Source organism: Thalassophryne amazonica, chromosome 7 (genome assembly GCF_902500255.1).
Source record: "Thalassophryne amazonica chromosome 7, fThaAma1.1, whole genome shotgun sequence".
In the NCBI taxonomy this organism is placed as follows: domain Eukaryota; kingdom Metazoa; phylum Chordata; class Actinopteri; order Batrachoidiformes; family Batrachoididae; genus Thalassophryne; species Thalassophryne amazonica.
The window spans coordinates 33251924-33266182 of NC_047109.1; the positions used below are offsets into that span (position 1 = coordinate 33251924).

The window sequence follows — 14259 nt, forward strand, 5'->3', positions numbered from 1 at the left end:
TGGAAAAGGACAACCATTTCCTTGGTCTTGGATACATTTAAATCCAAACAACTAACTCTGCACCACAGTGAAAAAATGTCCAGTTCAGCCTGTAGAAGTCCATCTGTGTTAGTGGAGTCCATGATAATAGTGTCATCAGAATATTTGATATATGTTATTCCAGGGGTAGTGCTCCTGCAGTCATTAGTGTAGAGTGAAGAGAAGTGGAGAGATGACTGAGCCCTGGGGTGAACCTGTGGATATTGTCCTGATCGAACTGAGATGACCATTTACCCTGACCCTCTGTTCCCTCCTTGAGAGGAAGGAGAGAACCTAAAGGATGAGGGGAGGGTTGGTGTTCATCTTGAGCAGCTTACGTCCCATGAGATGTGGTTGCAGGGTGTTAAATGCACTCGAGAATTCCACAAAGACCAGACTGACATGGGACTTGGACTTTTCCAGGTGAGTGATGGCACCATGCAACAGGGTCAGCACTGCGTCATCCACCCCCCTATGTGGCCGGTATGCAAACTGGAGGGGGTCAGAATGCACACCAACATCGACCTGCAGCTGCTGTTGATGCTAAAAACTCAAAACTATTATGTTCAAACTGCCTTTTTAGCAATCCCGTGAATCACTAAACTAGTATTTAGTTGTATACCCACAGTTTTTCATGATTTCTTCACATCTGCGAGGCATTAATTTTGTTGGTTTGGAACCAAGATTTTGCTCATTTACTAGTGTGCTTGGGGTCATTGTCTTGTTGAAACACCCATTTCAAGGGCATGTCATCTTCAGCATAAGGCAACATGACCTCTTCAAGTATTTTGACATATCCAAACTGATCCATGATACCTGGTATGCGATATATAGGCCCAACACCATAGTAGGAGAAACATGCCCATATCATGATGCTTGCACCACCATGCTTCACTGTGAACTGTGGCTTGAATTCAGAGTTTGGGGGTCGTCTCACAAACTGTCTGCGGCCCTTGGACCCAAAAAGAACAATTTTAATCTCATCAGTCCACAAAATATTCCTCCATTTCTCTTTAGGCCAGTTGATGTGTTCTTTGGCAAATTGTAACCTCTTCTGCACGTCTTTTATTTAACAGAGGGACTTTGCGGGGAATTCTTGCAAATAAATTAGCTTCACACAGGCGTCTTCTTCTAACTGTCACAGCACTTACAGGTAACTCCAGACTGTCTTTGATCATCCTGGAGCTGATCAATGGGTGAGCCTTTGCCATTCTGGTTATTCTTCTATCCATTTTGATGGTTCTTTTCTGTTTTCTTCCATGCGTCTCTGGTTTTTTTTGTCCATTTTAAAGCATTGGAGACCATTGTAGATGAACAGCCTATAATGTTTTGCACCTGCGTATAAGTTTTCCCCTCTCCAATCAACTTTTCAATCAAACTACGCTAAATGGCTAAAATGCAGTAGGACTAACAAAAAGACAGGAGGCAGAGCCACTTTCCTTAACAGTGATGAGGACGGACAGGATTACAAATAAACACATCAGAGGGAGAGCACATAGGGTTCGATATTAACAGTTGTCTGACTGTTGAAGACAAGCAGAAAAGCTGTTCGGACAACAGGGGTACTGTCCAAATTGGACAAGTGCAGTCTGTTGGTATAACGTGGCCAAATTTTGTTTTTAGACAGAAGTTGACCAGGTCCAGTTACAACATTAGACACAGGATGACAAACTGAGTCATGATTCACCGTGAGCCTCAAATGAATTATGGAAATGCAGTTTTAGCACAGTTAGACTGCAGAAACTTTGATTAAAATTCATTTTACACAGTTGCTGACATCTGAAAGAATGGACTGCCTAAAACAGCAATTCACAAAATATGCAATAGTTCATATCTTGAAAAGGACATAATGTTTTACAACTTGCACGTGTTGCATAATATGCTGCTAACACATTCATTTTAGCATGGAGTGAGATTTTGTGTGAGGAACCTTCTGGTCTATATCTAGTCTATGGTTGTGATATGCAGAAGTCACTTTCTGAAATAAGGTATTCAGTTTTGTGCAGGGGGCAAAAAAACCCTTCATCTTCCATGAAAAAAAAAATCAGCTGAAGTTGCCATTTAGCTGAAGATGATGTCTTAAGGTTATGTGAAAGATTAAATCTAAATTATGTGTAATAGAGGACTGTAACAGTACTGTTTGTAGGTCACAGAAAAGAGAATATGGTTCTTAATTTTACTGTTTTAATTAAAAAATAAACGTAACACCATCTTGATCTAATTGAAGTTTAAATAATTTTTGAATTTTTCATGAGCCAAACTGTAAACAAAAAGGGTGAGATCTTGAAAGATGATCTGTTGTGGTGACCTCAAACATAAGCAGATAAGAATCATGTCTGTGGTGTCTCCATAGGACACCTAGCCTTACCCTTCTGGAGCTTGGACACAAGATCTACATAGAGATCCTCATTGTTTGAAGAAGCGGCTTGTTCCTTCTGCTGGTTGAGGACACTGACCACATGATCATAGAGAGCCACCCGGTCAGCCACGGTCAGGTCACATACTGCTCGCTTGTGGTTCTGAGGTACGTCAACTGGGTGACCCGTGTATTGACCTGGTGGACAAGAAGACCATGTGAGGGAGGCAAACACACAAAACTTAACATCCAAACTTTAGCCACGCCCTCCCTTTTCAAAACAAAGAAGCATTTTCAGTGGATGAGTCCATGTCTAACATGGATAATCTCCTGCTGTGTGTCTCATGTATGAAAGGACGACTCCAGAAAAAGCCCATATCTGATTCTCCAAACAATGCCAGGAGATCATACGACAGAACCGCTTAAAGGACATGTTGCACAATATTTAACATCCCAGTTAGCAGCACAACATCAAAGTATTCACGATTGTAAGTCTATCGTGCACATGCGGTAATAATTAGTGGTTGCTGATGTATTTTACTGCTAATTATCCCTCTCGCTCGGGGAGTCAGGAGGTACATTTCCAGACAATGTCTTACTCTGCATTTCTTGCCTTTGCGCTGCGTGATGTACACTTTAGCAAATACAGAAACATCCCAATGGCTGACAGACAGAGTGAAATGTACGCTGCTACATCTGATATCGAAGCTTCTGAGGTTGCATTCGAAAGTGACTGCTCAGATTTATCAGATATGGTTGTGGAAACATTTCTAAAGTTTTATTTTGGACACTTACAGTTGTTTTACTGCGTATACAGCAACATTATTTCACAAAGAGCAAAAACCTTGAGGGTCAAAATTATACTCAACAAAAATATAAACGCAACACTTTTGGTTTTGCTCCCAATTTGTATGAGATGAACTCAAAGATCTAAAACTTTTTCCACATACACAATATCACCATTTCCCTCAAATATTGTTCACAAACCAGTCTAAATCTGTGATAGTGAGCACTTCTCCTTTACTGAGATAATCCATCCCACCTCACAGGTGTGCCATATCAAGATGCTGATTAGACACCATGATTAGTGCACAGGTGTGCCTTAGACTGCCCACAATAAAAGGCCACTCTGAAAGGTGCAGTTTTATCACACATCACAATGCCACAGATGTCGCAAGATTTGAGGGAGCATGCAATTGGCATGCTGACAGCAGGAATGTCAACCAGAGCTGTTGCTCGTGTATTGAATGTTCATTTCTCTACCATAAGCCGTCTCCAAAGGCGTTTCAGAGAATTTGGCAGTACATCCAACCAGCCTCACAACTGCAGACCACGTGTAACCACACCAGCCCAGGACCTCCACATTCAGCATGTTCACCTCCAAGATCGTCTGAGACCAGCCACTCGGACAGCTGCTGAAACAACCGGTTTGCATAACCAAAGAATTTCTGCACAAACTGTCAGAAACCGTCTCAGGGAAGCTCATCTGCATGCTCGTCGTCCTCATCGGGGTCTCGACCTGACTCCAGTTCTTGAGTGGGCAAATCAATCAATCAATCAATCAATTTTTTTTATATAGCGCCAAATCACAACAAACAGTTGCCCCAAGGCGCTTTATATTGTAAGGCAAGGCCATACAATAATTATGTAAAACCCCAACGGTCAAAACGACCCCCTGTGAGCAAGCACTTGGCTACAGTGGGAAGGAAAAACTCCCTTTTATCAGGAAGAAACCTCCAGCAGAACCAGGCTCAGGGAGGGGCAGTCTTCTGCTGGGACTGGTTGGGGCTGAGGGAGAGAACCAGGAAAAAGACATGCTGTGGAGGGGAGCAGAGATCGATCACTAATGATTAAATGCAGAGTGGTGCATACAGAGCAAAAAGAGAAAGAAACAGTGCATCATGGGAACCCCCCAGCAGTCTACGTCTATAGCAGCATAACTAAGGGATGGTTCAGGGTCACCTGATCCAGCCCTAACTTGTTGTGTGGGCCGCCAGAAGAGGAGGTACTGCTGGCCAACCACCAGAGGGCGCCCTGTCTGGAGTGCGGGCTCCAGGCACCAGAGGGCGCAGCCGCCTCACAGGAGCAGCCAGGGTGACAGCTGTCACGCATCACCTGCAACAGCTGTTACCAATCATCTGATCGGCAGGAGTATATCAGCAGGACGACGTCTCCACCTCTTTGCCGAGATATCGTTCTACCTGGAAGGTAATATTCTCAGCTGACTGCTTGACAGTAACCTTTTGTGATTTTTGTGAGTGATAGCAGACTTTTTCTCCAACGAGAGGTGGAGGTAGCTTCCCTGCCGTGCAGGTTGCTGGGTGCAAACGCGCCCACGTTTAATTGTGTTCTTGTTCCTCGCCAGCAGTACCAGGTCCGACACACGGAGGCAGTGGCCACCTGGGAGTTCGGGACTTGGCGGCTCCAGTATTCCCGGGGTCTGGTGGTGGAGGAAATCGTGTGGTTCCGGTTCTGATTTGGACAGGCGTCTCCTATCTTCGAGCCTGCCCACACGACACCTTTGTGAATTGACTCTGGTCTATTGTTGTAATCTGTTGTATTTGTTGTGCACATTCACAACAGTAAAGTGTTGTTATTTGACCTGCTCTATTGTCCGTTCATTTGCGCCCCCTGTTGTGGGTCCGTGTACCTACACTTTCCCAACACTAACTATAAGCTTTAGCAAAAAGGAAAGTTTTAAGCCTAATCTTAAAAGTAGAGAGGGTGTCTGTCTCCCTGATCTGAATTGGGAGCTGGTTCCACAGGAGAGGAGCCTGAAAGCTGAAGGCTCTGCCTCCCATTCTACTCTTACAAACCCTAGGAACTACAAGTAAGCCTGCAGTCTGAGAGCGAAGCGCTCTATTGGGGTGATATGGTACTACGAGGTCCCTAAGATAAGATGGGACCTGATTATTCAAAACCTTATAAGTAAGAAGAAGAATTTTAAATTCCATTCTAGAATTAACAGGAAGCCAATGAAGAGAGGCCAATATGGGTGAGATATGCTCTCTCCTTCTAGTCCCCGTCAGTACTCTAGCTGCAGCATTTTGAATTAACTGAAGGCTTTTTAGGGAACTTTTAGGACAACCTGATAATAATGAATTACAATATTCCAGCCTAGAGGAAATAAATGCATGAATTAGTTTTTCAGCATCACTCTGAGACAAGACCTTTCTGATTTTAGAGATATTGCGTAAATGCAAAAAAGCAGTCCTACATATTTGTGTAATATGCGCTTTGAATGACATATCCTGATCAAAAATGACTCCAAGATTTCTCACAGTATTACTAGAGGTCAGGGTAATGCCATCCAGAGTAAGGATCTGGTTAGACACCATGTTTCTAAGATTTGTGGGGCCTAGTACAATAACTTCAGTTTTATCTGAGTTTAAAAGCAGGAAATTAGAGGTCATCCATGTCTTTATGTCTGTAAGACAATCCTGCAGTTTATCTAATTGGTGTGTGTCCTCTGGCTTCATGGATAGATAAAGCTGGGTATCATCTGCGTAACAATGAAAATTTAAGCAATACCGTCTAATAATACTGCCTAAGGGAAGCATGTATAAAGTGAATAAAATTGGTCCTAGCACAGAACCTTGTGGAACTCCATAATTAACTTTAGTCTGTGAAGAAGATTCCCCATTTACATGAACAAATTGTAATCTATTAGACAAATATGATTCAAACCACCGCAGCGCAGTGCCTTTAATACCTATGGCATGCTCTAATCTCCGTAATAAAATTTTATGGTCAACAGTATCAAAAGCAGCACTGAGGTCTAACAGAACAAGCACAGAGATGAGTCCACTGTCCGAGGCCATAAGAAGATCATTTGTAACCTTCACTAATGCTGTTTCTGTACTATGATGAATTCTAAAACCTGACTGAAACTCTTCAAATAGACCATTCCTCTGCAGATGATCAGTTAGCTGTTTTACAACTACCCTTTCAAGAATTTTTGAGAGAAAAGGAAGGTTGGAGATTGGCCTATAATTAGCTAAGATAGCTGGGTCAAGTGATGGCTTTTTAAGTAATGGTTTAATTACTGCCACCTTAAAAGCCTGTGGTACATAGCCAACTAACAAAGATAGATTGATCATATTTAAGATCGAAGCATTAAATAATGGTAGGGCTTCCTTGAGCAGCCTGGTAGGAATGGGGTCTAATAAACATGTTGATGGTTTGGATGAAGTAACTAATGAAAATAACTCAGACAGAACAATCGGAGAGAAAGAGTCTAACCAAATACCGGCATCACTGAAAGCAGCCAAAGATAACGATACGTCTTTGGGATGGTTATGAGTAATTTTTTCTCTAATAGTTAAAATTTTGTTAGCAAAGAAAGTCATGAAGTCATTACTAGTTAAAGTTAATGGAATACTCAGCTCAATAGAGCTCTGACTCTTTGTCAGCCTGGCTACAGTGCTGAAAAGAAACCTGGGGTTGTTCTTATTTTCTTCAATTAGTGATGAGTAGAAAGATGTCCTAGCTTTACGGAGGGCTTTTTTATAGAGCAACAGACTCTTTTTCCAGGCTAAGTGAAGATCATCTAAATTAGTGAGACGCCATTTCCTCTCCAACTTACGGGTTATCTGCTTTAAGCTACGAGTTTGTGAGTTATACCACGGAGTCAGACACTTCTGATTTAAAGCTCTCTTTTTCAGAGGAGCTACAGCATCCAAAGTTGTCTTCAATGAGGATGTAAAACTATTGACGAGATACTCTATCTCCCTTACAGAGTTTAGGTAGCTACTCTGCACTGTGTTGGTATATGGCATTAGAGAACATAAAGAAGGAATCATATCCTTAAACCTAGTTACAGCGCTTTCTGAAAGACTTCTAGTGTAATGAAACTTATTCCCCACTGCTGGGTAGTCCATCAGAGTAAATGTAAATGTTATTAAGAAATGATCAGACAGAAGGGAGTTTTCAGGGAATACTGTTAAGTCTTCTATTTCCATACCATAAGTCAGAATAAGATCTAAGATATGATTAAAGTGGTGGGTGGACTCATTTACTTTTTGAGCAAAGCCAATAGAGTCTAATAATAGATTAAATGCAGTGTTGAGGCTGTCATTCTCAGCATCTGTGTGGATGTTAAAATCGCCCACTATAATTATCTTATCTGAGCTAAGCACTAAGTCAGACAAAAGGTCTGAAAATTCACAGAGAAACTCACAGTAACGACCAGGTGGACGATAGATAATAACAAATAAAACTGGTTTTTGGGACTTCCAATTTGGATGGACAAGAATAAGAGACAAGCTTTCAAATGAATTAAAGCTCTGTCTGGGTTTTTGATTAATTAATAAGCTGGAATGGAAGATTGCTGCTAATCCTCCGCCCCGGCCCGTGCTACGAGCATTCTGACAGTTAGTGTGACTCGGGGGTGTTGACTCATTTAAACTAACATATTCATCCTGCTGTAACCAGGTTTCTGTTAGGCAGAATAAATCAATATGTTGATCAATTATTATATCATTTACCAACAGGGACTTAGAAGAGAGAGACCTAATGTTTAATAGACCACATTTAACTGTTTTAGTCTGTGGTGCAGTTGAAGGTGCTATATTATTTTTTCTTTTTGAATTTTTATGCTTAAATAGATTTTTGCTGGTTATTGGTAGTCTGGGAGCAGGCACCGTCTCTACGGGGATGGGGTAATGAGGGGATGGCAGGGGGAGAGAAGCTGCAGAGAGGTGTGTAAGACTACAACTCTGCTTCCTGGTCCCAACCCTGGATAGTCACGGTTTGGAGGATTTAAGAAAATTGGCCAGATTTCTAGAAATGAGAGCTGCTCCATCCAAAGTGGGATGGATGCCGTCTCTCCTAACAAGACCAGGTTTTCCCCAGAAGCTTTGCCAATTATCTATGAAGCCCACCTCATTTTTTGGACACCACTCAGACAGCCAGCAATTCAAGGAGAACATGCGGCTAAACATGTCACTCCCGGTCTGATTGGGGAGGGGCCCAGAGAAAACTCTGACATTGTTTTTGCAAAGTTACACACCGATTTAATGTTAATTTTAGTGACCTCCGATTGGCGTAACCGGGTGTCATCACTGCCGACGTGAATTACAATCTTACCAAATTTACGCTTAGCCTTAGCCAGCAGTTTCAAATTTCCTTTAATGTCGCCTGCTCTGGCCCCCGGAAGACAATTGACTATGGTTGCTGGTGTCGCTAACTTCACATTTCTCAAAACAGAATCGCCAATAACCAGAGTTTGATCCTCGGCGGGTGTGTCGTCGAGTGGGGAAAAACGGTTAGAGATGTGAACGGGTTGGCGGTGTACACAGGGCTTCTGTTTAGGACTACGCTTCCTCCTCACAGTCACCCAGTCGGCCTGCTTTCCCGGCTGCTCGGGATCTGCCAGAGGGGAACTAACGGCGGCTAAGCTACCTTGGTCCGCACCGACTACAGGGGCCTGGCTAGCTGTAGAATTTTCCACGGTGCGGAGCCGAGTCTCCAATTCCAAATGCTCACATTCGCTGGCGTTTGGCACATTGGAGAGGTGTTCTCTTCACGGATGAATCCCGGTTCACAATGTCCAGGGCAGATGGCAGACAGCGTGTGTGGCGTCGTGTGGGTGAGCGGTTTTCTGATGTCAATGTTGTGGATCGAGTGGACCATGGTGGTGGTGGGGTTATGGTATGGGCAGGCATCTGTCATGGACGAAGAACACAGGTGCATTTTATTGATGGCATTTTGAATGCACAGAGATACCGTGACGAGATCCTGAGGCCCATTGTTGTGCCATACATCCAAGAACATCACCTCATGTTGCAGCAGGATAATGCATGGCCCCATGTTGCAAGGATCTGTACACAATTCTTGGAAGCTGAAAATGTCCCAGTTCTTGCATGGCCGGCATACTCACCGGACATGTCACCCATTGAGCATGTCTGGGATGCTCTGTACCAGCGTATACGACAGCGTGTACCAGTTCCTGCCAATATCCAGCAACTTCACACAGCCATTGAAGAGGAGTGGACCAACATTCCACAGGCCACAATTGACAACCTGATCAACTCTATGCGAAGGAGATGTGTTGCATTGCATGAGGCAAATGGTGTTCACACCAGATACTGACTGGTATCCCCCCCCCAATAAAACAAAACTGCACCTTTCAGAGTGGCCTTTTATTGTGGGCAGTCTAAGGCACACCTGTGCACTAATCATGGTGTCTAATCAGCATCTTGATATGGCACACCTGTGAGGTGGGATGGATTATCTCAGCAAAGGAGAAGTGCTCACTATCACATATTTAGACTGGTTTGTGAACAATATTTGAGGGAAATGGTGATATTGTGTATGTGGAAAAAGTTTTAGGTCTTTGAGTTCATCTCATACAAAATTGGAGCAAAACCAAAAGTGTTGCATTTATATTTTTGTTGAGTATAATAACTATTTTCACACTGTGTGCACACTGGAAGATAAAACTCAGTTATTGACAGTGATGGTCCCATTTGGAACCTCTTTCATGGCATGGACCTGGATATTCTCAGGCTGGCAATTGCATGTGATCTGTGTGTGATGACTTCTTTGATGGTGTGGACTTTGCATATTTAATGTTGGAAATTATTCCAATATTTAATATTTTAGATTAAATTATTCCAGAAGTGGGTGAGTACCCTGTTCAGTTTTTTCCTTTTGTATTTTGTTCACCTCATTGGAGTTGGTAGAGTTTGTTCATTTAACTTTGAGAGAGGAAAACATCCGTATCATCTGATGAAACCTTAAAAAAGTTAATTCTCCACATCTGTAGATCCAAATAGTTTAAGGTTTGTGACCAAGTGTCCATGGAGGACTGTCTTCTATCAGTGAGAAGTTGGATGTCTAGTAACTTCCTACTTTTGAACTTTGATAAGACTGAAATTATGGTTCTTGGTCCAGTGAGACATCAGCATCAGTTTGACCAGCTGGCGCTCAGCCTGGGTTCGTGTGTCATACATCATACGGACAAAATGAGGAACCTTGGGGTAATTTTTGATCCCACGTTGTCTTTTGACCTCCACATCAGGGATGTTACTAGGACTGCTTTTTTCCATCTGAGAAATCTAGCGAGGATCCACCCCATCCTGTCCATGGCTGATGCTGAGACCCTGATTCATGCTTTTGTTTCTTCTAGACTAGATTATTGTAATGTTCTATTTTCAGGGTTACCACAGTCCAGTATTAGGGATCTTCAGCTGGTTCAGAACGCTGCCGGCAGACTTCTGACACGTAGCAGAAGGCTTGAACATATCACACCCATTTTGGCATCTTTGCATTGGCTCCCTGTCTCTGTGAGAGCAGATTTTAAGGTTTTGCTATTGACTTATAAGGTTGTTCATGGACTGGCGCCATCTTATCTGGCTGATCTGGTGGAACTCTATGTGCCGGCCCGGGCTTTGCGGTCGCAGGATGCGGGCCTTCTCTGTGTTCCCAGGGTGAAGAAGAAGTCAGCAGGTCAAAGAGCCTTTTCGTATCGTGCACCCACCCTGTGGAACAGTCTTCCTGCGACTGTGAGGCAGTCTGAGTCCGTGGACATTTTTAAGTCAAGGCTCAAAACCTATTTTTATTTTCTTTCTTATGGATACTTTTTATTTTTATTTGTTTTATTCTTTTACTTCTGTTTTTATTTATGTATTTGAATTTTTTTATTCATTTTTAATTATTTATTCAATTTTACGTTGACTTGTTTTATGTAAGGCGCCTTGAGACGGCTTTTGCTGTGATTTGGTGCATTATAAGCAAATTAAATTAAATTAAATTAAAGAAGAAAAAGTTGCAGTTTCTTTACTGACCGCTTAAAACAGAGAATATTCCCATAGAATGTTTTACGGATACCTCCATTTTGTATTTGGCATGTATACTGCGATTGATTGGTGACAAACCACATCATCCGCCTACTGGAAAGTGTTGCAGAAGTTGTGATCCTCTGGTGTGATCTAGTAATTAAATTATAAAACCCTGCCAAATCTATTCATAACACTCATTTGTCATGCCAGTGCGTGCCTGAGTCTGAGAGTATAATGGGTGGGGCTGATTATTATTATTTTATTTATTTATTTATTTATTTATTTATTGAGTCCAGAATTTATTCATCAACCTCTGTCAAAGCCATTTACAGATGTCAATCCCAACTCACCTGTCTGCTGATTAAAGATCACGAGTCATGTCTGTTGTTGGGGCAAGAAAAGAGAATCATCTGCTGTTTCACAGTGTGCAGATATTAGTTCCTTGTTAACGTGCCTATGCGTTCTATGCAATCCTTATGAAAAAACATTCATTCCGCACCATGGGTGTTATGTGTGGCTGCCTTTACTTGAGTAGGTTTCTCAAGTAGGAATTTTCACTTTTACTTGAGTCATTTTTAACAGTTGTATTTCTATCCACTTCTGGTAAAAATCCCTCTGTCAGTGAAAACCTGGATACTCCAATTTGAGACCACTTACCCTGCAGCCTCTCTGGTGGGGAGGCTTCAATGAAAAGTATGTTTTCATAAATTGCTACAAAATGTAACCAAATACCTTGCCAAAAGACACCTTCCATCTTCATCAGCGGTGCAGCAGATCGCGCCTGCAGAATCACTTGTTGCTGGGTGGATTTGTCTGATAGAATATAATAAAGGAGAGCAGATAAAAGTGAGAACTGACTACTTGTTATGCCATATCCTGGAATAGCACTGAGCAGGTCCATTTTAATTAGTAATTTAAAACCAAATGTAAAAATCCAATCCATGCAATGAACTGGTTTCTCACATACAGTTCCCTTCAAAAATATGGGCATTTCACACATTTTAATTTGTTTATGGCATTTCAAATACAAAAAGTAAATCAGGCTTCTCAATATAAAAAAATGGAAAATCATCTTCCTTAAACTCAAACTGAAAACACATCTCTACAATTTGATACAAATTAATTAAAAACATAAAAACCAAGATGATGGGTTGCATAAGTAATGGAACACTTTGGTATAATACCTGTAAATAATCAGTTTTCTTGCTAGTTTTCTTCAGACAAGTCAGGGGATGGATACATTAACACTTCAAAGTCACTGTATATGTCTTGGACCTTATCAATTATGAAGAAATGCAAACTGTATGGCACTCTATTGTAAATCTGTATGGAGTAGACAGTTCTCAAAAACTGAGTGACTGTGCAAGAAGAAGAGTGAGGAAAGCAACCAAGACACCCAGACAACCCAGAAGAAGTTATAGGCTTCTCTGGCTGTGATTAGAGAAATTGGGCATAGTGCACATTTCGCATTTTGTATCCCCAGTTATACAGCTTCATGATGAAGTGGTACACAGGAGGATTTTCTTTCACCAAAACATCAGATCTAGGCTTGCGTCTCAGATGTACCTTCTGGAAAACTGTAGCTAAACTTTCAGGTCTTCTTGTTTTAAGAATATCCTCCTCTACACCACTTCATAATGAACCTGTGTAACTGGGGATACAAAATGCAAAACATGCAGTATGCACAATTTCCCCAATTACAGCCACAGAAGCCAATAACTTCTTCCGGGTTCTCTGGGTGTCTTGGTGGCTTTTCGCACTCTTTGTCTTCTTGCACAGTCACTCAGTTTTTGAGAACTGTCTACTCCACACAGATTTACCATAGAGTAAATACTGTTTGTATTTTTCAAAACCAATATAAATAAAGTCCAAGACATATTCAGTGACTTGGAAATGTTCATGTATCCATCCCCTGACTTGTCTGAAGAAACCTGGCAATAAAACTGATTGTTTACAAGTATTATATGAAAGTGTTCCATTACTTATGCAACCCATCCTCTTGGATTTTATGCTTTAAATTAATTAATATTAAATTAATTTACTTTTTGCATTTGAAATGGCATAAAAAATTAAAATGTGTGAAACACCAAGGGGCCCAATACTTTTGGAGGGCACTGTAGGTCTTTTCACTCATCAAGAATATGAACGTCATGGTAATTTTGGGCTTTTAATGATGCCATTGAACTGTTCTTTTGCCAGAGTGGAATGATTGTACAGCATACATCATTAATTACTTTTAAAAATATGATTTGGGTGGAATTTATTTCAGATGTTCTCTAATCCACACAGGGTCAAAATTATACATACAAGCTCAAATATATACAGGGTGTCCCAAAAAAGTGCCACAAACTCCTTCGACTCTAATTCTGCAGCAGCTAATCTGAATTCTCTTTTTTTTCTTTTCCGACATCAGATATATGTGAGGAATGGTTTCTGATGTAGTTTGAGATTAATTCATTGAGGATGCTGCTTACAATTGAGCAAGAAGGGAAACTGGTGGAATTCTACTTTGAAACCAAATCCATCACGCACATATTGAGCACTTCTTGTGAATGCCATACAAACCCGGGTGAAATTAGAAATGAACACCAGGGATAAAATTATCTGAGATATGCTTCAAGATGACATGTGACAGATATCAGTATCCAAAAGTGTATAGATTTTCTATGGCTTTAGTTTTGTGGCATTGTTTTTAGGACACCCTGTACGTACATTCACTTAAATCTTTTAATAAGTGGCGCTGAAGATTCTACAGTGTCTTAACATGACAAGGCCAAGATCTATTAACTACTCATTAGTGATCATGACTGAATACAAGTGGTAGTTTTTCTTTGCCAGCATAAAAAGGACATGTCTGACAGCATTCACTGGACTGATCAAAACTCAGAACAATGGGAAAGTCTCACTATGAACAAAGATGACTGTATTTAAAAATTCTGAATCAAACAATTTCAAATGAGCATATTGGTTCAGTTAGTGCATCACTATTGCATATTTAAAAAGAACTATCATTGACCAAAGTGACATACAAAGACTAGGTCAGATAAAATAAGCTATGAAAGATTTTAAAAAAACAACCATAAATTGTTTTGGGCAACATTT

The 14259-nt window shown here is 41.2% G+C and overlaps 1 protein-coding gene across 1 annotated transcript in view; it reads right to left on the minus strand.

The window, feature by feature from the left end:
- Window positions 1–14259, minus strand: part of snrnp48 (small nuclear ribonucleoprotein 48 (U11/U12)) — a 33494-nt gene that overhangs the window by 9200 nt on the left and 10035 nt on the right. Inside the window, exons 4-5 of the mRNA XM_034173984.1 lie at window positions 11890–11970; window positions 2387–2572 (exon numbers count right to left, since the gene is read on the minus strand). Of these exons, the coding sequence (XP_034029875.1) occupies window positions 2387–2572; window positions 11890–11970 (267 nt within the window). The remainder of the gene's footprint in view (window positions 1–2386; window positions 2573–11889; window positions 11971–14259) is intronic.